Genomic DNA, 25770 nt, shown 5'->3' with positions numbered 1-25770 from the left:
TGGTTGGCAGGTCGATAAGGTCTGTCATGGATCCCGGTGCCTCGCCGGAGATAATTTTATGGACAGTTGTGCAGATTTTGAAAGTGATACGTTCTTTGATTGGTAGCCAATGCAGTTTTTCTCAGAGCGGTTTGGCGCTGTCAAAATGTGTTTTTCCAAATACAAGCCTGGCTGCTGTGTTTTGGGCGGTGTAGGGTGAAAATAAGTAATTAGGGCAATAATTATTCCCTGATAATACTTATTACAAGGTTCCTCGCTCAGTCTAGGGGATATTATAAAGGAACCTTGGAGCTGGCACCCTGCCAGTGTTTTGTTCCCTGCCAAAGAACCGAAGCCACGTCACAGATGTTATTATTATAATTTATTATAGGTAGAAAAATAGGAACACTCTGCAATAGCTTATATGCAATATATATCTCTTACTGATATGCACATTAACAAAATATATTGTCTAACTACACTCTGATTATCCTGAGACTACGTACAGTATTGATTAGAACAGTACAAATGATGTCCTAATGATCCTTATGAAAACTTATCACATCTTATGCAAAATACACATTAGCAGCTGTCCCTGACCAAGAGCTGACATAAACCAGTCGTACTTAGATAAAACCACTGCCTAACCCCAGACTAGGAAATATATCACTGTGATCTTACCATGCTGTCCTGATGACGGCTTCAGATGAGACCGGAGCAGAATCTCCCCAGATGCTATCTCAGCTGTCTGTGTCTTAGATATAGTGCAGGTCTTACTCAGCAACCAAGCAGGTTTCCGTCGCTCCGTTGGTATTCAGAGCCAATATCTCTGTCACAGGTATTTGCACCAGTTATGCAGGTCACAAGGTTGGTATCATACAGTCTCTAGCTCACCTTGAGCCTTGCTGGATTTCTCAGGTCCTTCACAGGTACTCCTCCTCCGAGGGTCTCCGACTAACTCACTTCTCTCACTCTCCCTGCGTTCTTCCAGACCTCCCTGTCGGGTGATAGCCTGGACCAATTAGCCTCTCGTACAGTCCAGTGCATGGGCAAGAAGAGTTCTTTGTTTTGTGACCTTGGAGATGGTAACTTCTGGTGCCATGAGTATGACTCCCTTCCCAGCGTCTCAGAGATAGAAGGGGGATGGTTGGAACACAGAATGTCCTTGGCTTCAGCAAGCCTGTCAGTGATTTTCCACAAGCTGAAGCTGGATCTTGCTGACACAGAGATGTTCAGGTCAGAGGGTTGCAGCAGCCATCTTATTGTACCAAGATGTCATAGGCTTGTATAGGCCAAGACCAGCTCAGGCTAGATCACAGGGAAATACCCCTACAGATTCCCCCCCTTGGAGATGGAATTTACTACAAAGGAGTAAATGCCTTCTCCAACCTAACTAGCAAAACAACTAGACGAGTTGACATCAAGACTCGTGGTCAGGACCAAATAAAACAAGAACTGTAAATGTCAGTAACTCCATACTAACACTTTATTAATGCACTTCATGAATCATGGCTTTATGTTCACACGTAAATTCAAATGCTAAAACAGCAGATCATTAATACCTGAACAAATCATAGGGTGTTAGCAGTTATGTCCTAACACATGAAAATATAATCAACAATCACTTATCATACTATAAAATACATGGCAAAAGCATTAGCAAATTAGTCCTTAATATAATAGTAGACTAAAACTGTTGCACCGTGGAGAATTACTCATGGTTGACCTCCACAAAGTCTAACAAAGTCAATAATATGAGAGTCTTTAGACTGTAAAATGACATGGAGGCTCATTTTCAAAGCACTTAGCCTCCCAAAGTTCCATAGCATAATGTCCAAACCAAAGTCAATAGGGTGGACCGTGATGAATGATGAGGTGTAAATGGACAACTTCTCACATCAAGCAGACATCAAACAGGAACAAAATGGTCCAACGTAATGGTGATGATGAAGAAAGTCTTCAAACATAAGCATTGAACACAGTTCAAAAAGAAAGTCAATGAAATGTCCCACAACAAACAACATATCCAAAACTTCACTTTCAGGAACACTGGATCGGATGAAATAAAAATAAAACCAAACAAATTCCCCCCCCCCCCCCCCCCCCCCCAACACAAAGAATGATTCTTGGGCAAAGAAAAACTCCAACAGTCATGACTAAACAATGGAAATCATGAGGAACAAGGGGAAGGAATGTTGAAAACCACCAATGGATTAGGAAGCAGGGCGTCAGGAACATCTTGAAGAATGACATCAGGAACGGTAACAGGATTACTCCGGTTGGCAACTGCACCGAATCTTCAAGATTTTGTTTTTTTCTTTCTGTAGCTGAAAAACAAAAGGAGGCGAAGCTATTCTGCTTCATGGTTAGTTTGTGTCATTTCAACAATGCATGTATCTGGAACCAAATGACTGGGATGACATGGTCTCAGCTGATTGATATGGACCCATTTAAGGTTATCTTCACCTTGAGAATTTTTTCAGAGGCGAATTTGGTAAGCCACAGGTGAAGCTTTTTCCACTATAGGGAAAGGACCATGCCAACTGGGCAGAAACTTCTTTTCTTTTACCTTGTTTCTGGCAAAATTGAAATAGAATACCTTGTCGCCATTTTGGTATTCTTTGGAGGTAGTCCCTTGATCATAGTAGGCTTTTCTACCTCTAGCACTGCTTTCCAAGTTCTTTTGGGCAAAGACACTTTGCAAATGCTGCCGCAAATGGGTGACATACTCATGAGAGAAAGTAGCACTGGACAAGTTCACATCATTAGTCCTGTAAAGCAAGTGAATTGGTAACATCATCTCCCTACCTGTCATCATCTCAAAGGGTGACACTCCTGTAGACCGATGGGGTGTGGCACGTATGGCCATGAGGACCAAAGGTAACTTCATATCCCAATCCTTACCTGAGGAGGACACGTACGTCTTCAGAATGGTGATGATGGTATGATTAGCTCTTTCCACTTGTCCTGAGGACTGAGGTTGGTAGGCAATGTGTAGTTTACTCTTCACGCCTAGCATCTTCCACATGTGTTGGATCACTTCTGCAGTAAACTTGGATCCTTGGTCTGAGTCCACTCGCATAGGCAAACCCCACCGGCTGAACACATGATTCAGGAGTAAGGTAGCCGTAGTCTCGGCGGTGCAATTGGGTGCAGGTAGGCACTCCACCCACTTGGTGAACATGCAGGTGACAGTAAGCATGTACTTGTTGCCTCGGGTGGATTGAACCACAGGTCCAACCCAATCAAACTGGTTATCTGACCAGGGCATAGCAATACCCTTCTTCCTGAGTGGTGCCCAATGGGATGGAGAAGATAGCTGGAACCGACAACAGGTCAGACAACCTCGAGTATACAGCTTCACATCCTGATGCATATGGGGCCAATAAGCCACTTGCTTCAAGGTCTCATAGGTGATGCCTTCCCCTCTATGTCCTGCACATGGTTCATCATGAGCATGTTGCAACATGATGCCATGATATGTCCGAGGCACAACCCATTGCTCAATGCCATGCTTACTCGTCCGAATAAGCAGGTCCTGTCGGATCTTGAACTTCTCCCTGGATGTATAGAGTATCCTCAGTTCTTCAGATTGATACTCCTCTTCTGTCAATGGATGTTCTTGCGGATTCTGGATGTACTCATAAAATCGTCCAACCACTGGATCCGATTTCTGAGCCATTACAAGATCAAATGATGGGACTTCACTGCACCACTGGAACACAGGAGTCTAATTCGACTGTTTTGTTTGCCGTCAAGTGACAGCATGAACTGCCAATGTCTCAGACTCTGAGAACTGCCATAATTCTCCTGTGAGTGCACCTTCCTTGGCGAGTTGGTCTGCTAAGTCGTTCCCTATCTTGTCAGGACTAACAACTTTGGCATGACCCTTAACCTTCTTCCAATAGATGGTCATGTCATGTTCCCATACCAGGTGATCTAAGGCCAGAATCAAACTTCCATGATGTACCGGTTTTCCTTTCGAGTTTAGCATGTTGTTCTGCTTCCAGTTGGGTAGATGAGACAAAGTTCTGTCTCACATAATCGGAGTCTGTACAGATGACTAGTTCCCTAATTCCTTTCTGAACTGCAGACTGTACTGCCACCAAAGCTGCAGCAATCTCAGCGTACTGATTTGTCTGTGAACCCAAGCTGTGCTTCAAAGTCTCTTCAGGAACGGTTGGATTCCATACCACTCCCACACCTGCAACCAACTCATGGTCTGTGTCATGGCGGTAGGTGCAACCATCCACATAGACTTTGGGCATGGTAGTACAAATCTTCTCATCATACAGATGGTGTCGATGAGGTTCTACCTCTGGTGGTGGGATATCTGTTTCAGGATTACCTGCAAAGGAATCATGTCCTGCACAGTCATGCAGGTCAGCCATACATTGGGCTACTACATTGCGATGTTTTTGAGCATACCTTACTTCTAGAGGCCATCCTTGAACAGCCAGTGTCCAGGAGACTATCCTGCTGTTGGACACCCGACCAGATTTGATTCGGTCGCTACCCAGGAAACTAACAATTTGATGACAAGTTTCCACGATTAGCTTCTCCCCTTGGATGTAACTCCGGAAATGTTGCAGAGCCCACACTGTGGTCAATAAAAATTTCTCACAGTCTGAATACTTCTTTTCCACTTCGGATAGGCCTTTACTGGCATAGGCCACAACCCGCTTATCAGAATCATATTTCTGATACAAGACTGCACTCATAGAGTGATTGGAGTATCCCAGGTCAACGTAGAACTCACGACCCCCCTCAGGGTACGCGAGGCATGGAAAGTGGCTGAGCTGCTCCTTCAGCTCCTGCATAGCAGATTCCTGCTCTGGAGCCCAAGTCCAGGGTACATCCTTCTTCAATAACTTGACCAATGGTCGGGTGATCTCCGCATACTCATTTATGAACTGTCGGGAGTAATGCATATTCCCAGAAAGGAACGAAATTCTGTGAGATTGCTGGGTTGTTTCAGCTGTTGTAAGGCCTGAACTCGCTTCTTCTGAGGTCGCAGACCCTCAGCAGAAATTTCGTACCCTAGGTAATTCAGAGATTTCTTGCACCATTGTCCTTTGGTCAATGTCAATTTAGCTCCAGCATTTGTCAACTGTCTGAAAACGTGCTCAATCTCTGACAAATGTACTTGAAAGGTAGGGCTTTTGATCAAAATATCATCCACATAGACTACAGTTCCTCAAGCTTCAGCATCTGGAAGTGCTTTGTGTAGGAAGATGTTGAATTTAGCCGGTGAATTGAGAAAACCAAAGGGAGTTCTGTTCCACGTGTACTGTTTCTTCCCAAAGGTGAAAGCCAGTTTATACTGATCATGTGGATGTACAGGTATGGTCCAAAACCCTGATGCCAAGTCTAAGCTGGTGAAATACTTAGCCCCCTTGATAGTAGCAAGACTCTGATCCAGTGGAGCCATCGGCCACCTGGACAACGGTACTCGCTTATTCAGCTGACGGTAGTCCAGAGCAATTCTCCAGCTGTTGTTCTTTTTCAAGATGGGCCACAGAGGGGAGTTGTATGTGCTGTTGCATTGCCTAATGATGCCCCTGGCCTCCAAGGTATTGAGAATCTCTTGCACAGATTCATAGGAAGCCAATGGAATCTTATACTGGCGCACAAAGACAGGCTTGCTATTTGGTTCTATAGGCACTCTGACATACAGGTCTGTAAGTCCACAGTCATATGAGTCTACAGCAAAAAGTTCCTAGTATTTGTACAGCAACTCAGTCAACTGCATCTTCTCTGTGACAGTAGTACATGCATCAGCCTGTTCCACTTGATCTTTCACCATAGCATCAAACTCTGAGAAAGGTTGGTTGGATGGAATTTCCACTTGTTCTTCAATGTCTGCCTGCAGAGATGAGGTTTCAACAGAGTTCACCACTCTAGACCTCTGGGGTAGAGACATCCTTCTGGACAAAATCAAGAAGTCGTCTTCCAACTTCACCTGTGAATCCATTGCATCATATGGCCACATGAACTCCAGAGATATGAGGCCTCTGGGAGAGGTAAACAGACTCTCAGTCCCCCCCCCCCCCCCCCCCCCGGCAGGTGTTCCAAGAGGAAGGCAGCCTGCCAATAATAGGCAAACTTACCTCGACATCAGGAAAAGACTCTCCCATCAGAAATCCAAAAGGGTCTCCTTTAGACACAACAACTTCATCTGATTGCAGATTGGTGACCAATAAGTGGAAAGGAGCATCAGATACCTCCAAACATGGCAGAACACCGATGGACAACCCTAGGTCATGAAAATGAGCATGAGAGTTGAAGTACACCACTTTGTCCAACAGACACTGTCCCTGAGCAAGGCGGAGCTTGATGGAAAAATCCCTCACTCTTGCTGGAATGATCACATCTTTATCACAGACTACTTCACAGACCTCGGGTATGGTCTGTCCAGACTTCAAGCTAACAGGCGTTACCTCGGATTCCACAGGGCTGCCATCAAGTCTACTCCATAAGACAAGGTTCACCAGATCCACATAAACTCCCAGTCGCACAAGGCAATCGGAGCCCAGGCATAAGGGCTGTTGGAGGCCTTTCACAATAGAGAAGTGGTGTGTGAACGTCTTCTGTCCCACGGTCAAAGGGAGACTGCACATTCCCACGAGCGTCTTGGCACCTTGTCCAGGTACCTGCACTGAAGTGGAAGAACACTTACTGAAGTGAAGTTGCACAGACTTGCGCAGACGGAAGAACAGAGTATCACTGATGAAGGAGACATCGCTAGGCAACAGCAAAGTGGACTGAAGTGTTTGGATGTCAGCTATCTGAACAGGAATGGTGAAAACATCATCCTTTTGCTGGATGTCAGTCAACCGGCGAGGATGTGGTGTCTCATGACTGGAAAAGGATGCCGTGATCTGTTGAGGTATGTCTGTAGCATCATCTGGAGAGTCATTCGTTATAGGCGGGTTATTCAAAACAATCTCCAATTTGTCATCATGGATGACGATGTCAGCTATCCGATCTGTCTGGACTTGGATTACTTCAGCATTCTGGACTTCCCCCCCTGGTGCACCACTCAACTGGATCTCCCAGGTGAGAGAGTTTTCTGTAGTCTGGAAATTAATTCGACATGGAGAATCCCTAAGCCCCACAGAGCTGGAACCACTGACTCTGCTCATATGCCGTTCCTTCCCATATGGAAGGGGACCTGTGACTTGAGTCCAGATGACTTCATGGTGATAATCCAAATCAGGCCACAATCTTTTTAACAGATCATTGCCAATTAAGAATTCTTCGCCAGCACTGGTGGTAATGATGACAGGGTGTTTGATACTCATCTCACCGAGCTGTAAGGAAAGCCAAACCTGTCCCACAGTACCGATGCTCTGGTTGCCATAGGCCATTAGGGATAAATCACATGGAGTGACAGCACATCCCGCCCCCCCCCCCCCCCCTAGAGATGTCTCAAGTTTCTGAAACAGGCCTTGGGTAATCAAAGTCACCTCTGAGGCTGTATCCAGCAGACCCTGACAGGAAAATGTCTGTTGAATCAACAGCTCCACGGTATATCTGTAACCTTTAGGAGTAAGTTGTCCCATAAAGTACCTGGTTTCCTTAATTGAATCACATAATAGAGGCCCTTCTGGGTTTGAGGGGTGGATATCAGCCTGGGTCACAGGAGACTCATCACTGACAGCCGACACAGCTTCCACCTGCACTGTGGGCATGGATGGTGGTGTAGGTGGATCCAAGCCTAGTCATGCCTGGTCTTCCTGAGGCATGGACAGAGGCTCCACCTCAATGGAGTTGACACTAGGCCCAGTCGTGGTATGCCCGAAAGGCTTCTCCTTATTCTTCGAAAAGTTGCCTCCTCTGTTTTGTGAAGAGGATGGCTGAGGTGCGGTTTCAGAATTTGTTCGTTGAAGTTGTGCCAACAGTTGCTCAATCTGTGCTTGCTGCTTTCTGATCTTATCCTGAGCCCGCTGCCTTTTGTTAAAATGCTTCTTATTCGGGTCTTGTTGTTGTCCTTCACGCGCAGCAGGTTGTGTGGTGCCACCTGGCTGGTGAGGTTGGGTATTGCTAGACCGTGATTGTGTCGACAGACTTGACACCTTGTTTTCCAGTGCAAGGGTGGAGGTGACTGCACAAACACTGGGTTGAGCCCCCGGGCTGCGATGCTTTGATGCGAGTTTGGGTGCCTCCACCGTGGGCCGGACGCAACACATATCAAAAACCTCATCTGCATGTTTCAGAAGCTTGGAATAAGGTTCTTTCTGTTGTCCCGTCAAGTGAAATCTCACTCGTTCAGGCAGCCCTTTCAGAAAAAGATTTCTGAATTCACCAAATTCAAGCTCCTTTGCATCTGGTATGGCCTGCCCCTGGAAAAAGGCTTGCTTCAAGTGAAAGGCCCACTCACGCGGACTCTCCTTGGGACCACAGAGCATATTATAGGCTGCTCGTTTTGCTTCTGTGTCATCTGCAAACAGACCATATCGCTTCTTCAAAGCTTGTTCCACAGTAAACAGGTCTGGGCTGTCTTCCACTATAGCCTCCAAGTACACCTGACATTCTTCGTCAAACGTCCACTTAAGTAAAGCCAGTTTATCTGACTCTGCAGTGACCTGTAAAGTCTTAAAGATTTCATTGACTGACCGCAAATGAGCATGTATGGATACCTTAGAAGACTCCTTAAAAGGTTTGATCATAGTGTGAATAGTCTTCATTGTTTGGGAGTGTTGTTCCCTAGATAAAGTGTTATTTTTAAGTATCTGAGTGGAATAGCACTGCTCACCAGTAGGGGACGAAAATGGTGGTGCGGGTGTACTGTTGACATCATCAGGCAGGACAGAAAGCTGTGCCCTTCCTGAGCGGAGCATAGGCCCAATGGTACCAGTGACCTCATCAGGAGTTGCATTGTGCTGTGCCCTTCTTGGGAGGAGCATAGGACCAATTGTACCATGAATCTCATCAGTGGGCATAGTATTACGGGACCTGACTGGTGGGAGTCTCTGATTACTAGTGTCAGTGTCCTCATCAGGGAATACAGTGTTCTGTGACCGGACTGTGCTCCGGCATGCTGTCAAAGGTCTGCGGACCAAGAGTACTGTACCGGGGAGGCGCTGTCAACTGAAAAGGATTAGACTCCTGCTCTAATTCATTACAAGGGACCCATTCAGGCAGGCAAAATTGCTCTAGCACAGGGCTGAGTGATCTCACGTCATCCCTATCCTGCAACTCCATTGGTGTAGCAGTAGCCTCATCCGCCAAGTCACATACCTCCTTCCGCAACATCTCTAGGTCTCCTTTATGCTGATTGAGTGCTTTTATACACATCTCTTTATCCTGCAAAGCCTGAGATAACTGCAGTGACAGTGTATTATTTTTCTCCCAGTACTCCGCTAGTTCTCCTTCGGCTTTATGCCAAGCCTGCTGAGCAAAGCTATGACTCCCTTTCTCATGTTGTAACTCCCTACGCAAAGCAGAAATCATATCCTGATGCATTTCTCTCTCCTCCTGTTGCCGGGAGTGAGTGTGATTTACTTCTTTCGTTCGCAAACGAACTTAAAGTTCGCATCACCTGCTCTAATTGATATGATTTAGCAGAGAGGGAATCATTTTTCAGCCTCAAATCAGTCTGTAAAGATTGGGCAGTCTGTTCCAAATGCAATCTGTCTTTCTCTAAAGTAGCACATTTGTCTTGAAGGCCCACACATTTGGCGCATATACCATGATCATGGGAACTCTCAGTCACCCCCCCCCCCCCCCCACCAGTTGCCTATGAAGTTTTGCTCTCAAGAGCCAATTGTAAATCAAGTCTCTCTTTCTTTAGGGCGTCAACTTCAGTACGCAACTGCTGAATTTCGTTTTGCAATGTAGAGCGATTACCACCTGCACTTTCCATTTTGGCCAGCAGGGTGCATAAGAGCTCCACTAATGCTGGAACAGTCAATCTATGCTTTACCTTCAAGATTTGGTTTAAGACTGCCTCATATGCTTTGAAATTTTGTACATCTTCTTTGCAAAATAAGGACAGCATAGACTTCAGAGAGCCCTCCGTAAGTGTTTTAGACTGGCCCCCTGCCACCATTACATCAAACACTGCTACTTCTAGAGGCGAGAGCCTATGGCTAGGTGAACGGACAGGAAAGTGAAAGAAAGAAAAAAAAAAACAGCTAGCAATTAACACAGCTAGTACAAACAAAAAAAAAACCTGGTTCACTGCCAGGTCATAAATCTGGCAAAAGCAACAGATTTACAACTACCAGACATGCTTCAACAGCCTTCAGTGAACACACAGTAAGAGAATGTAAAAAACAAAGCTCAGACTTGTGTAGCTTAGGATTTCTTTACACAGATTTTGTTACACAGAGAACAAACCTACGGGTATAAACTGTTATCAATTGAATGACAATCCTGGACGAAAGCTCCCATTTGTAGGGTGAAAATAAGTAATTAGGGCAATAATTATTCCCTGATAATACTTATTACAAGGTTCCTCACTCAGTCTAGGGGATATTATAAAGGAACCTTGGAGCTGGCGCCCTGCCAGTGTTTTGTTCCCCGCCAAAGAACCGAAGCCACGTCACAGATGCTATTATTATAATTTATTATAGGTAGAAAAATAGGAACACTCTGCAATAGCTTATATGCAATATATATATCTCTTACTGATATGCACATTAAAAAAAATATATTGTCTAACTACACTCTGATTATCCTGAGACTACTTACAGTAATGATTAGAACAGTACAAATGATATCCTAATGATCCTTATGAAAACTTATCACATCTTATTCAAAATACACATTAGCAGCTGTCCCTGACCAAGAGCTGACATAAACCAGTCGTACTTAGATAAAACCACTGCCTAACCCCAGACTAGGAAATATATCACTGTGATCTTACCACGCTGTCCTGATGATGGCTTCAGATGAGACCAGAGCAGAATCTCCCCAGACGCTATCTCAGCTGTCTGTGTCTTAGATATAGTGCAGGTCTTACTCAGCAACCAAGCAGGTTTCCGTCGCTCCGTTGGTATCCAGAGCCAATATCTCTGTCACAGGTATTTGCACCAGTTATGCAGGTCACAAGGTTGGTATCATACAGTCTCTAGCTCACCTTGAGCCTTGCTGGATTTCTCAGGTCCTTCACAGGTACTCCTCCTCCGAGGGTCTCCGACTAAGAGGCAGATGCACTAAACGTTTTTCATCGTTAAATGAGCCCTCGGGGAAGAATTTCCGATCCTTTCCATGCACTTAAGCCTATTTTCCGACGACAGTAGCAGCTAACGAAAACGGAATGGAGATGAGCAATTAGTGTGAAAACCCCATTGAAACGACATGCACTAACCTTTTCCGATTGCCTTTACGCAGGAAAAAGGCAGGAAAACTAACGAGAGGTCTGGACCTCTCGTTAGGACAGCTCTGTGCCAGGAAAAAGTGTTAAGTGAAAAAATAAACAAACTTTGAGCCAATCCCAGCGCATTAGCAGAGCTAAAAGCGCTGTGATTGGTCCAAAGGACCTCAGAAAACACATAAAAAAATAAAACTAAAAAAAGGATCGGGAGGGGGCAAGGGCGCTCATCAGGAGCGTCCTGTACGGACGGCCTTGCCCCCCCCCCGCCACTGCTCCCCACTTTCCGCCGCTCCCCCCACCCCGAAAAAGCAAATTGTAGCAGCCCCTGCCCCCCTCCCTTCCTCACTACTCTCAGCTCCGCCTCCCGACATCCTCCGTCTGTGCCCCGCCCCCTTTGGGGGTCGTCGCCGCCATTCCCCTTCTCCATCGGGCCCCCCTCCCTCTTACCGGGCCCGTGCAGCGCCTCTCTCCTCTGTCCGAAGGCGCTGCACGGGCAAGAAGAACGCTGAATCAGCTGATGCCTGCCTTCGCGATAGAGCGTCTTTCTCCTCCTGGGCCCGCCCCTTTCTGACGTCGGTAACCTACGTAGGTTACTGACGTCAGACAGGGGCGGGCGCAGCAGGAGAAAGACGCGCCATCGCGAAGGCAGGCATCAGCTGATTCAGCTTTCTTCTTGCCCGTGCAGCGCCTTCGGACAGAGGAGAGAGGCGCTGCACGGGCCCGGTAAGAGGGAGGGGGGCCCGATGGAGAAGGGGAATGGCGGCGACGACCCCCAAAGGGGGCGGGGCACAGACGGAGGATGTCGGGAGGCGGAGCTGAGAGTAGTGAGGAAGGGAGGGGGGCAGGGGCTGCTACAATTTTGCTTTTTCGGGGTGGGGGGAGCGGCGGAAAGTGGGGAGCAGCGGCGGGGGGGGGGGGCAAGGCCGTCCGTACAGGACGCTCCTGATGAGCGCCCTTGCCCCCTCCCGATCCTTTTTTTAGTTTATTTTTTTATGTGTCAATTCAATTTGCCATGTGCTTGTGATTTGACTGTTTGTGGCATGCGCAGAGCAGCTAACATAACGCTTGGCTGCTCTGCGCATGATTTGGGGGCCGATTAACGATGTGTATTGTGATTCTTTGATACATTGTACGTTTCAATACCGATTCCAGCATGTGTGACTTTTTTTTTTGGTGCATTTTTCGTTATTTTAAAATCGTTAGGGACTTTAACGATTTAGATTTTTTTACGTTTGGTTGCTGCATCTGCCTCTAACTCACTTCTCTCACTCTCCCTGCGTTCTTCCAGACCTCCCTGTCGGGTGATAGCCTGGACCAATTAGCCTCTCGTACAGTCCAGTGCATGGGCAAGAAGAGTTCTTTGTTTTGTGACCTTGGAGATGGTAACTTCTGGTGCCATGAGTATGACTCCCTTCCCAGCGTCTCAGAGATAGAAGGGGGATGGTTGGAACACAGAATGTCCTTGGCTTCAGCAAGCCTGTCAGTGATTTTCCACAAGCTGAAGCTGGATCTTGCTGACACAGAGATGTTCAGGTCAGAGGGTTGCAGCAGCCATCTTATTGTACCAAGATGTCATAGGCTTGTATAGGCCAAGACCAGCTCAGGCTAGATCACAGGGAAATACCCCTACAGCGGTCTGAAGTTTCTTTATGATTTGTGCCTTGCATCCCGCATAGATTCCATTACAGTAATCTGCATGGCTTAGTACCATTGACTGTACCATGTTATGAAATATTTCCCTCAGGAAGAATGGTTTCACATGATTGAGTTTCCACATTGAGAAAAACATTTTCTTTATGGTGGAATTCGCTTGGGTCTCTAGTGATAGGTTACGGTCAATTGTTACTCTGAGAATTTTTAGACTGTCTGAGATAAGGAGGGTGTATCCTGGGGTGTTAATGTTTGTAGGCTTGTATGTATTGTATTGGGATGAGATGATGAGACAGTGTGTTTTTTCAGTATTGAGTTTTAGTTGGAATGCATTTGCCGATGAGTTCATGATGTGTAAGCTTAAATTGATTTCGTTGGTGATTTCCACAAGATCATGTTTGAAAGGGATGTATAATGTGACGTCATCAGCGTAGATAAATGGGTTAAGGCCTTGGGTGGATAAGGTCTTGGCTAGTGGAGTCATCATGAGGTTGAAAAGGATCGGTGATAGTGGTGATCCTTGCGTTACTCCGCAGCCTGGTTTCCATGGTGACAAAATGTTTGTTTTTTATTTCATTTGATATGTTCTTGTGGTTAGGAAACCCTTAATCCAATTGAGAGTACTTTATAAAGTACTCATGGCCTGTACAGTTTTTGCAGGAAGGGTGTGATATGGTCATGCTGCTTCCAGCCCTGTATCAGTCAGGTATGCATTTTAGAGCAGACAACCTCTGCCAATTACACTTTTTAAAAAAACTTTTTATTGATTTTTCAACAACACAGTTTCAAAACACAATGCACAGATCATTACCTTCTCCATCTATACAGTATTCCACTTCTAACAAACAAGACATCCATCTTGACCCACCCTACCCTTCCTCACACACACCACTCCAATGGTCTTCCTCCCAGTAGCACCATATAGACAGGCATAACCCAGTTCACATCTCTAGTTTCCCACAAATTCACATCTATCTCCTCCCCCACACATCAAAGTACTGCCTCACCACCATCCAAAAGTGGAGCCCTATGATTTAAAACATATACATAAATTATAATTGCAAATTACATATATACATGGAATATGTACCTAGAATATAAAATGCCAGAACCCTTCCAAGATTTAGCTCCCTCTCCCATCATGCATTGTATCTTTTTCTCTCCCTCTCCCAGCACCCTTCCCAGCTACTGTTTTCCATATCCCCACTGCACTGGCTTCCAAATCTTTTGCACCTTCTTCACTCTCCCATGGACTCATGCTGCCAGCAATTCCATCTCCATTATCTTACACACCTCCAGCCACCAATCTTGTAAAGCAGGGACTACCAGTTTTCGCCATGTGACTAGGCTCACTATTCTAGTTCCCAACGCCAGCTTATGAATAGCTGTTCCGTAAGGTCATCAACAGGGAGAACAGCTGAACTCACCGTTCAAGATTGAAATGAAGCTGAGTGAGTGTTCTGAACTCCTGCATGATGTCCATCCAAAAACCCTGAATACTTGGACAGGTATACTCAATATGTGAGAGGGCCCCTGTTTGTCAACACTCCCTACAGCAGGTATCATTATATACCCTCCCCATTGCACTGTCTTGCAGGGGTTAAATATATTGCATCAAAATCTTGTATTGTTGCCCAACAACTGCTGGATACAGAGAGCAATACCACACATTCAAATGACAAGTTTTTTGAAACATCTTTCTTCCAACCCTCTCCTAATTTCCTCCCCCACCCCCGCCCTCCTTGTTCCTACTTCCCGTCTCACAATGATTGCACATACACACACACACACACATATATCCACCCTGTCTATCCCTTTTCCTTATTCCTGAAGAGAACCCGCAATTCTTTTGGGCTTCTAGAAAATCCTGCTGTATTTGCCTTCCCAGGCAGTCACCCCTTTGTTTTAAATAGGCATACAAGGAAAAATCTTCCAACTGAAGCTTACTCTTAAATCCTGTTCAGGTGGAGAAGAATACTCTCCAAAAACATCCAGTGTCCTCCCTTGCTCCAGCCACACTTGCCTCAACTCCTCTCAATCCAATAAGGGAACAGCCGGGCTCCCCACACCAAACCTGCCCCATTTTTCACTGGCAACCCTCAAACCCAGTTCTCTGCCCCCTTCCCCTATCCCATCATTCTCAGGTAGCCATTCCCTACCCCCTGCCCCCTCTTCTGTCCCACTCCAACCAAAGCTGAAACCTCATTGGAAATTGCCATTAATTAAGACTCCTTGTTATTAACAGCAGATCAATCCAGAGGCTTCTGGATTATGACCATCTACCAGAAGGTGGCAACAGAGAGCACTAAACTGAGCTCTGTCATATAGGATGGTATGCTCCTTGGTCAGCCAGTATTCTCTATCTCCAGCAGGAGGATGGATGGTCTCCCACAAGCTCCTGGTCTCATCTACTGTTTAACGCCAGTTCTGGGTTTCCTGGATCAGTTGACTCTGGATATGGAGGAAAGCAGTTCTGCTGTGGCTTTATGTGGCAGTGGGGTTTCACTGCCCATTGACAGTGCTGTATTCAGCCATGTATGAAACCATTGTGATGCTGTGGAGATTGCATGCTGAGATTGTGAGTACTGCCTTTGTTTTCTCCACTCTTCGGGTTTCTGGAACAAGCCATGCTACTGTGGAACATTGTAAAACAAGGCTCATGTCTTTCACTTTTAGATTGCTGCAGGCACTAGTAGGGGCAGTTCTGTCTCCGTGTGGGTGATTCTTGGCCCGCTTTTCCTCTGGCCATGGCCATTTCTATTTCCCACCTGTAGAGAACTTTTGTGCCTCTGTTTGGGTCTGGACTTCTCAGGATAGGTCCCATGGACTCCTTTCTCTTCTAGGCTATTCTATTCCAATTGCTGTTGGCGCCCAGAGCTATGAACCTCATCTCACTCTTCACGGAAGGCAGCTTCGTGGCTACACTGCAGGCACCGTGATGCTGAGTCCTTCTAGTGGCAGCTTATTTTGAGTGGCCAGGCCTCCATCTCCCTGGTTTGGAGCACTTCTAGATATAGAGCACAGTTTCGGCTCTGTATAGAGGGCACAGATTTCTCTCGATATGCCAAGCACAGCTTTTTCTTGTAGGTAGAGTGCAGAGTAGTTGTTCTCATCTTCCTTGCTGCTGAGGACCTTGCCTTTAGGTGGACCTTAGCCTCTCTCGGTTGGTGCTGCACAGAGGTTGGAAACTGTGTGCACCGTCATCTCTGAGTAGAGTGCGTAGCCTCATCCGTAGATGGAACAAGCATTCATTTCTTTCTGGAGAGCCAGCTTCATCACTGTCTGTGGAGCATGACTTCCTCTTGGTATGTGGAATGTGGCTTCTCGGTATGTGGCTTGCATCTTCAGCCCAGTGTATGGTGCATGACTCTGTCTTGGGCTTTCGGCATGGTTGCAGACGAGGCAGCTTCATCCCTGCGGGAACCTCAGCTCCAGCTGTGTTACTTGGGCACAGCTCAGTCCTTGAGGGTTGGGAGTAGTCTCCTGTTGACAGTGCCCCTCAGATTCTCCTAGATTGTGGGACATGTTTTCCAGCTCTGGCTAGGAGTCCCAATGCTGGCTGTGCCAGAGGAGCAGGTCTTCTGTCCTGGGATGAAGTACAGCTCCAGTGCAGGCTATGCAGCAATGGTACAGGTCGATCTGCTGGGTGCATCTCAGCTCTGCCTGTGTGCAAAGCCCATTGATGATGGTAGGCTGCACCTTCTTCTCTGCAGGTACTGTTCCACCCTGTCTCTGAGTACAGCCCTCCACCCTATTTTGGGAGGAATGGCTTATCCATTTTATGCTCTTCCATCCATTTTGTGCTCTTGCATCCCCAACCCAACATCCTAAATTTTCCTTTAACTCTTTGGCATGATCCTTCACAGAAACCGCTGTCATTACTTCAGGACTGTTGGAGGTGATTTTATGAAGTCTCAGATTGGTCTCTGCCAGCATTGCTTGTGTTCCCTTTAGCAAGTCAGTGGCCTCTCCTGCAGTAGGTAAGGACTTTAAACCATCATCTACATAAATGTTTCGCTCAATGAAGCATCTGGCATCTGTGCCATATTCTCTTTCACCTTCTTGGGTTGTCCTAAGCCCGTAGATTTCTACTGCAAATAGTGGACTGTTACCAAAGATGTGAACTCTCATTATATATTCCATGAATATATTATATATTCCATGAATTCCTGATTGATGTCATCGTCATGGTACCACAAGAATCTCAAGTAATTTCTGTAGACTGGGTGTATGGCAAAGTAATAGAACATTTGCTGGATATCTGTTGTTATGACAATAGGGTCCTTTCTGAAGCGGACCAAAGACTGCTGATTATATCAGGCCCAGAAAGCAGTACATTTTTGAATGAGATTCCTTGAAATTGAGCACTGGAATCGAACACAATCCTGAACTGGCTTGGTTTTTGTGGATGATACACACCAAAGGTAGGTAAGTACCAACATTCTTCATTGTCTCATAACAGTGGAGCTGGATCTGTATGGCCATTATCCAGAACGTTCTGCATGAATGTTGTAAAATGCTGTTTTCTCTCTGGTTTCCTTCTCAGAGTCTTTTGCAATGAAATGAGATGAGAGAGAGTGCTTGCTCTCTGTTGTTAGGTACTCGTATTCTGGGTGTCCTTATTCTTTTCATCAGTGTCTGTTGGATAGCTTCTGGGCTGCCATAGCACTGGTCATGTCTCTCCCACATTTCTTTCAAACCTCTTGAGGGATCATGCAAATATGTATCCGGTAATCTCTTTATACAGTTGGCTGACTCAGTTCCCATTGTTCCAGTTCTGGAGGCCCTTTTGTGCTTTGTTTTTGTGATTATATTGTGTGTACTTTTGAACCCTCTCTTTCTGCTGTCTGACTCAATTCCCAACCACTTTCTCATCAGGTTCATCTCTTGCATTGGAGAGAACTTCATAATTGCTGTGGCATCCTTAAAGTTAGATTTCCACCCTCTATACTTTTCTGGGCAGTCATTAAATGGTAAAGCCCCATATTCATCTGCTGAATGTCTCAATTTTTGACCCATCCGGGCACTATCTCCTGGTCGTTTAAATCGTCTTTCTGGGGTTAAGCAGGCATTTTCAGCAGCACTTAACCAGGTAATGCTGCTTAAAATGCCTGGTTAACACCCAAGCTGAAACTGGCTACTGTGGGGAATTTGGGGGGAGGAGTCGGCACTTAACCCATTAAGTGTGATACTAGACATGAGTAGAACCACATAAAAGGCAGTCCTATCTTTAAGTGGTTCTTTATAGCCAGTTAAGTGCTGAATATCACACTTAACCAGTATATTTTCTGGAAATTCAATGCCAGAGCCCTTTATACCGTAGCTTGTTAAAAGGACCCCTAAATTGGTTACTAGAGATGAGGAAAGGCCATAAATAGCCTGAAATATTTATTAAACAAGCTGATTTAAACAGAATTCTCTGCTGCACTGGAAGCCAATGTAAAACGAATCTATAATGAAATATTCTCAAACTTCCTAAGGCCAAAAGTTAGCCTAATAGATGTGTTTTGAATGAACTGTAATTTTCTTAGCAGTTTGACTGGTAAGCCTAAATAAAGAGTGTTACAGTAATACAGATGTGGAAGAATCATCATCTGGACCAGTAAGGCATAGGCAGGTTGATCAAAATATGATCTTATCAATCTCAGTTTGAGATTGCCTCAGTTTGAGGCATTGAGGGCTCCTTTTACTAAGCAGCAATAAACCCAATGCGGGCTTACCGCTCGCTATACAGGAAGTACCTCAGGGCTACTGCAGCAGCCTAGCGGTACTTCCAAACCCTAGCACGCTGTCATTTCCGGAGCTACAAAAATTTACATTTGTAGCGCCGGAGTGTACCCGGCGGTAATCAGGCAGTGCCGCATGCTGCCTGGTTACTGCCAGGTTAACACGGGAGCCCTCTCCACCACCTCAATGGGTGGCAGTAAAGTGCTTTACTTGCTACCTGGTCATTTCTGTAGGAAAGTGAGACTTCCCTTTTACCAGCTGTGGTAAAATGGGTCCTCGTTGAGCGTGTAAAGCACACACCAGCTCCGGCCCCCTTGCAGCTTGTAAAAGGGGCCCTGAATTTCTGGGTATAATGCCGATGACAGTTAGCAAAACGCTGATTGCCACCAGCTGACCATCGGGCCCTTGGATTGTAAATCCTCCAGGGACAGGGAAATACCTTGTGAACCTAGATGTAACTTACCTTGGGCTACTACTGGAAAGATAGTTATTTCCCTGTCCCATGTTGTGATCAACTTTAGTAATCCTGGCTCCAGATATTCCTTCAGGATGGGTCCTAATAGTTCTGTTTTCTCAGCTTCAGATGGATAATTCCTTAAAAAAATGGTTTTACTGTTCTCAAACTTAAACAAATAGCTGCCTGACCATGATATTGGTAAAACCATTAAAACTTTGAAATGTAAAAAAAGAAAAATGTTTACCCAAGCATTCATTCACCAAATCTAAAGCATGCCCTGCTAAATAGATTGGATGTTGTACAACCTGGAAGAAATCCAACAAATTCATGCTTTCAACATGAGGCCAAAACCCTTTAGCAAAATCAACATAACACAAGCAAATTGACCACCATTAACACACCAACACTGAATCTTCCAATTTCGGACACCCTAAAAATTCTTGGAGTTACCATTGACTGACACCTACACTTGAGAACCACGCGAAAAACACAACCGAGAAGATGTTCCACTCAATGTGGAAATTAAAAAGAGTAAGACCTTTCTTCCCAAGGACCGTCTTCTGCAATCAATGGTACTCAGTCATCTAGACTACTGCAACGCACTCTACGCTGGCTGCAAAGAGCAAATAATCAACAAACTTCAGACAGCTCAAAACACTGCAGCTAGACTCATATTTGGTAAAACAAAATATGAAAGTGCTAAGCCCCTACGAGAAAAGCTACACTGGCTCCCACTTAAGGAACGCATCACGTTCAAAATATGTACCCTAATTCACAAAATCATTCACGGTGATGCCCCAGCCTACATGTCAGACCTGATAGACTTACCACCCCGGAATGCTAAAAAAAATCATCCCGCACATTCCTTAATCTTCACTTCCCCAACTGTAAAGGTCTAAAATACAAACTAACGCATGCGTCAACCTTTTCCTACTTGAGCACACAATTCTGGAACGCGATACCGCGCAGCCTAAAAACGATCTATGAACTAACTAAATTTCACAAACTATTGAAGACCCATCTCTTTAACAAGGCATACCACAAAGATCAACAAATGTGAACTCCTACGCAGAATCCAGAACTGTCTTACAATATTTGCTTATTACACTACTATCATGTTTTTTCATTATCATGTTACCCAAGATCTTTCTGCAATACTAAATGTCTATTTTCTTATGTATCTCCACCATTCATGATGTACTGTAAGCCACATTGAGCCTGCAAAGAGGTGGGAAAATGTGGGATACAAATGCAATAAATAAATAAATAAGATGTCATATATCTAGGAGAGGAGACCACCATTAGACTGAGCTGTCTGTTAGGGGCTCTCTAAATCACCAATATTCCGAACTTACAAGGTCTACTCATTAAGCACATACTATGTCCTTTCCTCTAGGCAATATGGGCATTGCATTATCTGAAATGATTCCTGATCGATCAGAATCACTCTTCCTCCCTCTTCCCACCTATGAATCTTGCACATAAAAAAAAAAATCATTTGAACAAAGTTGGTTAAAAACATCATCAACTGCATATGTTGTTGCACCATTTTAAAGCATTTTGAAACTATTTGCAAAACAAAATTTAATGAGGTTGTTAATATGCCTAAAAATGGTCAATAAATGCTCTCTCCTTTTTTTTTCTCAAGCTACAATTCCTGCCTACAGCACTGCTTCGAAAGGAAATCAAAAAGTGGGGCAAATATGGTGAACGGTCTAGCAAACAATACAGAGACAGATGACAACATCAACTGTGATGCTACAATGGTCTTGCTAAAGAAAGGTAACATGCCAAGCAGCACAGCACTGCATGTTGTATCTAGTAATATTATACTCTACAGGAGCAGGAACTGTCTCTTTTATGCAGGGCTGGGGAAACAGAGTAAGCAAAGTAAGCATGGCAGGGTGCACCCAAATTTGGATGCACTAAACAAAAACAGAGCCCTCCCTAACATGCTTGCCTTTCTTACTGTGGTGATGCAGAGCTATTCTGAAATAGACCTGTGCTGGAATCCCCCGATTGAAGGTAGGGTAGCAGTGGTAGCAGCAAGGCCTGGTGGGAGTGAGGGGTATAGGGGAGATGGCAAGACGTTTCCTGATTGAAAAGTTGCAGGAGGAGTGCTAAAAAAAAACCTAGCTCTGTGCCTGCTTCTATGTGTCTGTATGGTGCTGTGTACAACTTATATTTTCTATACTACTACTACTACTTAACATTTCTAAAGCGCTACTAGGGTTACGCAGCGCTGTACAATTTAACATAGAAGGACAATCCCTGCTCAAAGAGCTTACAATCTAAAAGACGCGTGAGCAGACAGGCCGATAGGGGCAGTCAAATTGGGCAGTCTGGAGTTCCTGAAAGGTAAGATTTAGGTGCCGAATGCAGCATTGAAGAGGTGGGCTTTAAGCAAAGCCTTGAAGATGGGCAAGGAGGGGGCTTGGCGTAAGGACTCGGGGAGGTTGTTCCAAGCATAGGGTGAGGCGAGGCAGAATGAGCGGAGCCTGGAGTTGGCAGTGGTAGAGAAGGGTAATGAGAGGAGGGATTTGTCCTGTAAACTGAGGTTTCGGGCTGGAACGTAAGGGGAGATGAGGGTAGAGAGGTAGTGAGGGGCAGCAGACTGAGTGCATTTGTAAGTAAGAAGGAGAAGCTTGAACTGAATGCGGTATCTGATTGGAAGCCAGTGAAGTTTCTATACTCTTAAAAATTAAAAAAAACATCTTGAAAATAAATGTTTAGTAGTAGTAGAGGAAATATTAAATATTTTCAGAGTCCACACTGGTTGTTCATGCTCTTGGGTATTTACTGCTGGCAAAAGGAGCTACTAAATTCAGCTTTGCAGTCTGCTGAATTTCAGTGTTGTACCAGCATGCATACATGCTGTTGAAAAGCTGTGTGGACCAAAGATTGGGAAATAAAAATTGGTCTATTTTAGGAATCAACTAGGCACAAATTAAATATGAAGCCCTTTCTATTTTTCATACATGAACAATTAAAAATAAATATGATTATAATGGGGTTTTGAAACTGCAAACTATAACATTATTTTAGATTTAGTTATAATCGGCCTGATATTCAAAGGAACTTACCCATGTACTGTTGGCACTGTGCAGATAGTGCTTTGAAAATTCCTACAGACTGCCCAGTCACTGTCTGGATAGTTCTAGGCTTTAGCAAGGGTGAAGCATGGGTGTTCCACGCAACCGGTAGAGAATAATTGTACTTTTTGTACTATACTTAAACCATTTAGCTATAGAAATAATGGTTGAATATCACTGCTATCCATATAGCGCAGTAATCATACATATTTTCAGTGCCACTGACTATATATATATATATATATATATATATATATATATATATATATATATATATGTCAATATTCAGCAAGTGGCAGTCAACATTTTTTTAAGCACTAACTGCCGCCAACTAAATTAGACCTGGATAGTCAGTGCTGGGCCATGTCAACGAACTGACATTGAATATCAGAACATGACTGGGCCAGGAGCTAGCTGCCAGCACCTATGTGGGTTCTGGCCAATTTTCAATTGAGACCTGGATAAGACATTTAGGGGCCCTTTTACATGGGCGTAGTTTGGGGGGGGTGAGAACGAGATGACCCTACCGAAACTTCATTGGACATAATCCACCACTAGCTTCTCTTCTCCCGGCTGCTGCTATGGCAGCCTGGAGGAACCGCGATCTTCCGTGCTCTTCCCTGCCTCTCACTCATTTCCTCCCTCTCCTTCATCCTTGGCAAAACATAATGAAAATGTGTGCAGGGTCGTATTCCTGCTGCGCGCACCACTGACGGCTTCCCTCCTTCCTTCCTTCTTTCTCCCTCACCCACCTTAATGTAAGTTTCTGTTTCTGGAGAAAGGAGGGAAGCCAGCAGCGGCGCACGCAGGAGCACGGCCCCGCACACGTTTTTATTTTGTTTTGTAGCAGCGTCGGGTGTGGGATGGAATGAGCGAGAGGCAGGGAAGGGCAGGGTAAAGCACAGAAGTTCGTGGTTCCTCCAGGCTGCCACAGCAGCAACCGGGAGGAGTAGTTAGTAGTTTGGTGCCTATGTCCCTAACCTTGAGGGGTGGGGTGGGGGGCTAGACAGAGTGAGCGAGAGGACAGGTTAGGTAGGGGAGATGAGATCCTGGATGGCTGCATCAGAGAAGGAGAATGAGGGAGGACATTCTACATGGAAGGGAGAGACACTGGATGGAATGGGGAAAGCCTGAAGAGACAGTGGTGAAGAGGATAGAGAGGGGGGAGACAGTGAATAAAAGGGGGAGGCATTGGAAGGAAGATAGAGAGAGGGGGAGATACTGATGGAAAGGAGGAAGGGGAGATACTGGATGAAAAGGAATGAGAGAGATGAGAGATGGCTGGAGGTAAGGGGGAGTGGAGACACTGAATGGAAAGGAATGAGAGAGATGGGAGATGCTGGAGAGAGAGAAAGGGAAGATGTGCGATGGAGGGGTGGGGCAGAGATTTCAATGGAGAGATGAAGGGGAGATGTTGGATGGAAAGGAATGAGAGAGAGGCGGAGATGCTTAATGGAAGGAGGAAGAGAACACGACGGAAAGGAATGAGAGAGATGGGAGATGCTGCGAAGAGGGAGAGAGGGGGAGACTGGATAGAAGGAGGAAGGGGATGGAAAGAAACAGGATGGAATAGGCGGAGAAAGAAGGAGAGGACAGTTAGTGAAAGTCAGGGGAATATGTGGAAGGGGGCAGAGGTGAGGGAAAGAGATGGAAACTTTTAGGTAGATGCAGTAACAAGAGGGAAATTGAAGGCTGGTTAGTAATATTGAAATCTGGACAGAAAGGCAGGAAAAATAAATGGAAGAAACTGGAAGAAAAAGATGAGTGCTGGATATGGATGTAATGAAGGAAGTGAAGAAGACAGGAGAGAGAGAAATGACAAATGGAAAAGGAAATCCTGGCTAGAGAGTTAGCAGAAACCAGAGGACTGGAATCAACACGATTAGAAACATTAAACGACCAGACCACACAGGTAGAAAAAATTATATTTTTAATTTAAAAACTAGCATATTACAAACAATGCAAAGTGGAAATGAGGTAATAGTTTTCTATTGGACTAAATGAATACATCTTTCAGTTAACTTTCAAAAGCCTAAACTACCTTCTTCTGGTTCGGACAGTATACCACGCTTAGGGATTCCTCTACTAAGGTATGCTAATAGATTTAGCACACGATAAGAAGCCCATAGATATAAAATGGTCATCTTATCATTTAGCGTGTGCTAAATCCATTAGCACACCTTAGTAAATGGAACCCTTAATTTGTAATGTAGTATATAGAATATGTCAGGTTTTGAAATTTATATCTGCTGTCTTTATATTTTGCACAGTATGAGGGAACACATTACTGTTTTTCTGGTGTATTGAGTAGAAAGTCTGGCTGCTTGGGAGTTCAGTTTAATTTGTGTCCACATATTTCTGTTTTTAGTCTGTAGTTACATATTCTATATTTGGTGAGGGTTGATCTGCATTCTGCGTGTGTGTGGAAGAGACCAGGTATTCTGCTGGCACTGAATGCCGATGCAGGATCAATATGTACTAATCTGGCCTGTTTAGTTTTCCAGTAGGTGTACTGGTGTTATGTGAATGTGAGAGGAGGCATAATATTCCTATGGTGCTGACTTATTTCAGTAAAAAAAAAAATATATATATATATATATATATATATATATTTACGATGGCTTCATATTCAGTGTTTTAGGCTTGTGTGTGTTTTGAATAACCATAATTAATATGTATAAGATGTATGTATGCAAATGAATATGCTAATGTGCCACGCCCCACCCTTAGCCCCCCCCAAATGAAACAGTCAAACTACGCCCATGCCCTTTTACTAAGCTATGATAAGCACTACCGCAGGCTAAAATGCACTACTGCAGGGTGTGCTCAGGTATCCCAAAGTAGTTTTTGATTCTGCGTGCGCTTCCCATGCGCTAAAAAATACTTTGTAAGAAATACTTTGTATTTTTTAGCACTGGGGGCAGAGAATAGGCATGCCCAGTGCTAATCGGTTATCACAGCTACATCACTGCACTAACTCATTAGCGTGGGCTTAGCACACGAGCCCTTACCACCTAGAAAATAGGTGTTGTAAGGGCCTCCCTCGCTAATGGCCACATGATCGGAGATGGTGACAGGTTCTATGGGCCCCTTTTACCAAGCTGCGGTAAAAGGGGCTTTGCAGTAGTGTCGGCATGTGGATTTGGCGTGTGCTGAGGCCCCCTTTTACTGCAGCGGGTAAAAGGGGTTTTTTTAAAAAAAGGGAAATGGTCCTGCGGTAAATGAACCACTTGCCTTGCGGCCATTCCCCGGGGGAGCCCTTACTGCCACCCAATTTAACCACCAGCATGCGGCAGAAGCAGTAGGCCCAATTTGCCACGTGCCAAGGCAGCAGTAGCCCTACCACCCTTGAGTAAAAGGGATCCTATATTAGTATGAGATATATGATCCAGAAGATTATTAGAAATTTAAAAATAATCAATCCTGGAGTGGCTCTGATGAGGGGAAGAGTAAAAGGCAAAATCTACTAGCCTACAAATGCACTCAATCTGCTGCCCCCCACTACCTCTCTACCCTTATCTCCCCGTACGCTCCTACCCGAA

The 25770-nt window shown here is 45.0% G+C and overlaps 1 protein-coding gene across 1 annotated transcript in view; it reads left to right on the top strand.

The window, feature by feature from the left end:
- SLC24A3 (solute carrier family 24 member 3) overlaps positions 1-25770 on the top strand; it is a 646438-nt gene that overhangs the window by 532667 nt on the left and 88001 nt on the right. Inside the window, exon 10 of the mRNA XM_030194674.1 lies at positions 20785-20918. Within this exon, the coding sequence (XP_030050534.1) occupies positions 20785-20918 (134 nt within the window). The remainder of the gene's footprint in view (positions 1-20784; positions 20919-25770) is intronic.

The sequence above is a fragment of the Microcaecilia unicolor genome, chromosome 3, assembly GCF_901765095.1.
Source record: "Microcaecilia unicolor chromosome 3, aMicUni1.1, whole genome shotgun sequence".
NCBI lineage: Eukaryota > Metazoa > Chordata > Amphibia > Gymnophiona > Siphonopidae > Microcaecilia > Microcaecilia unicolor.
Note: the sequence above shows the minus strand (reverse complement) of the source record. Positions and strands in the feature narration are given on the sequence as shown.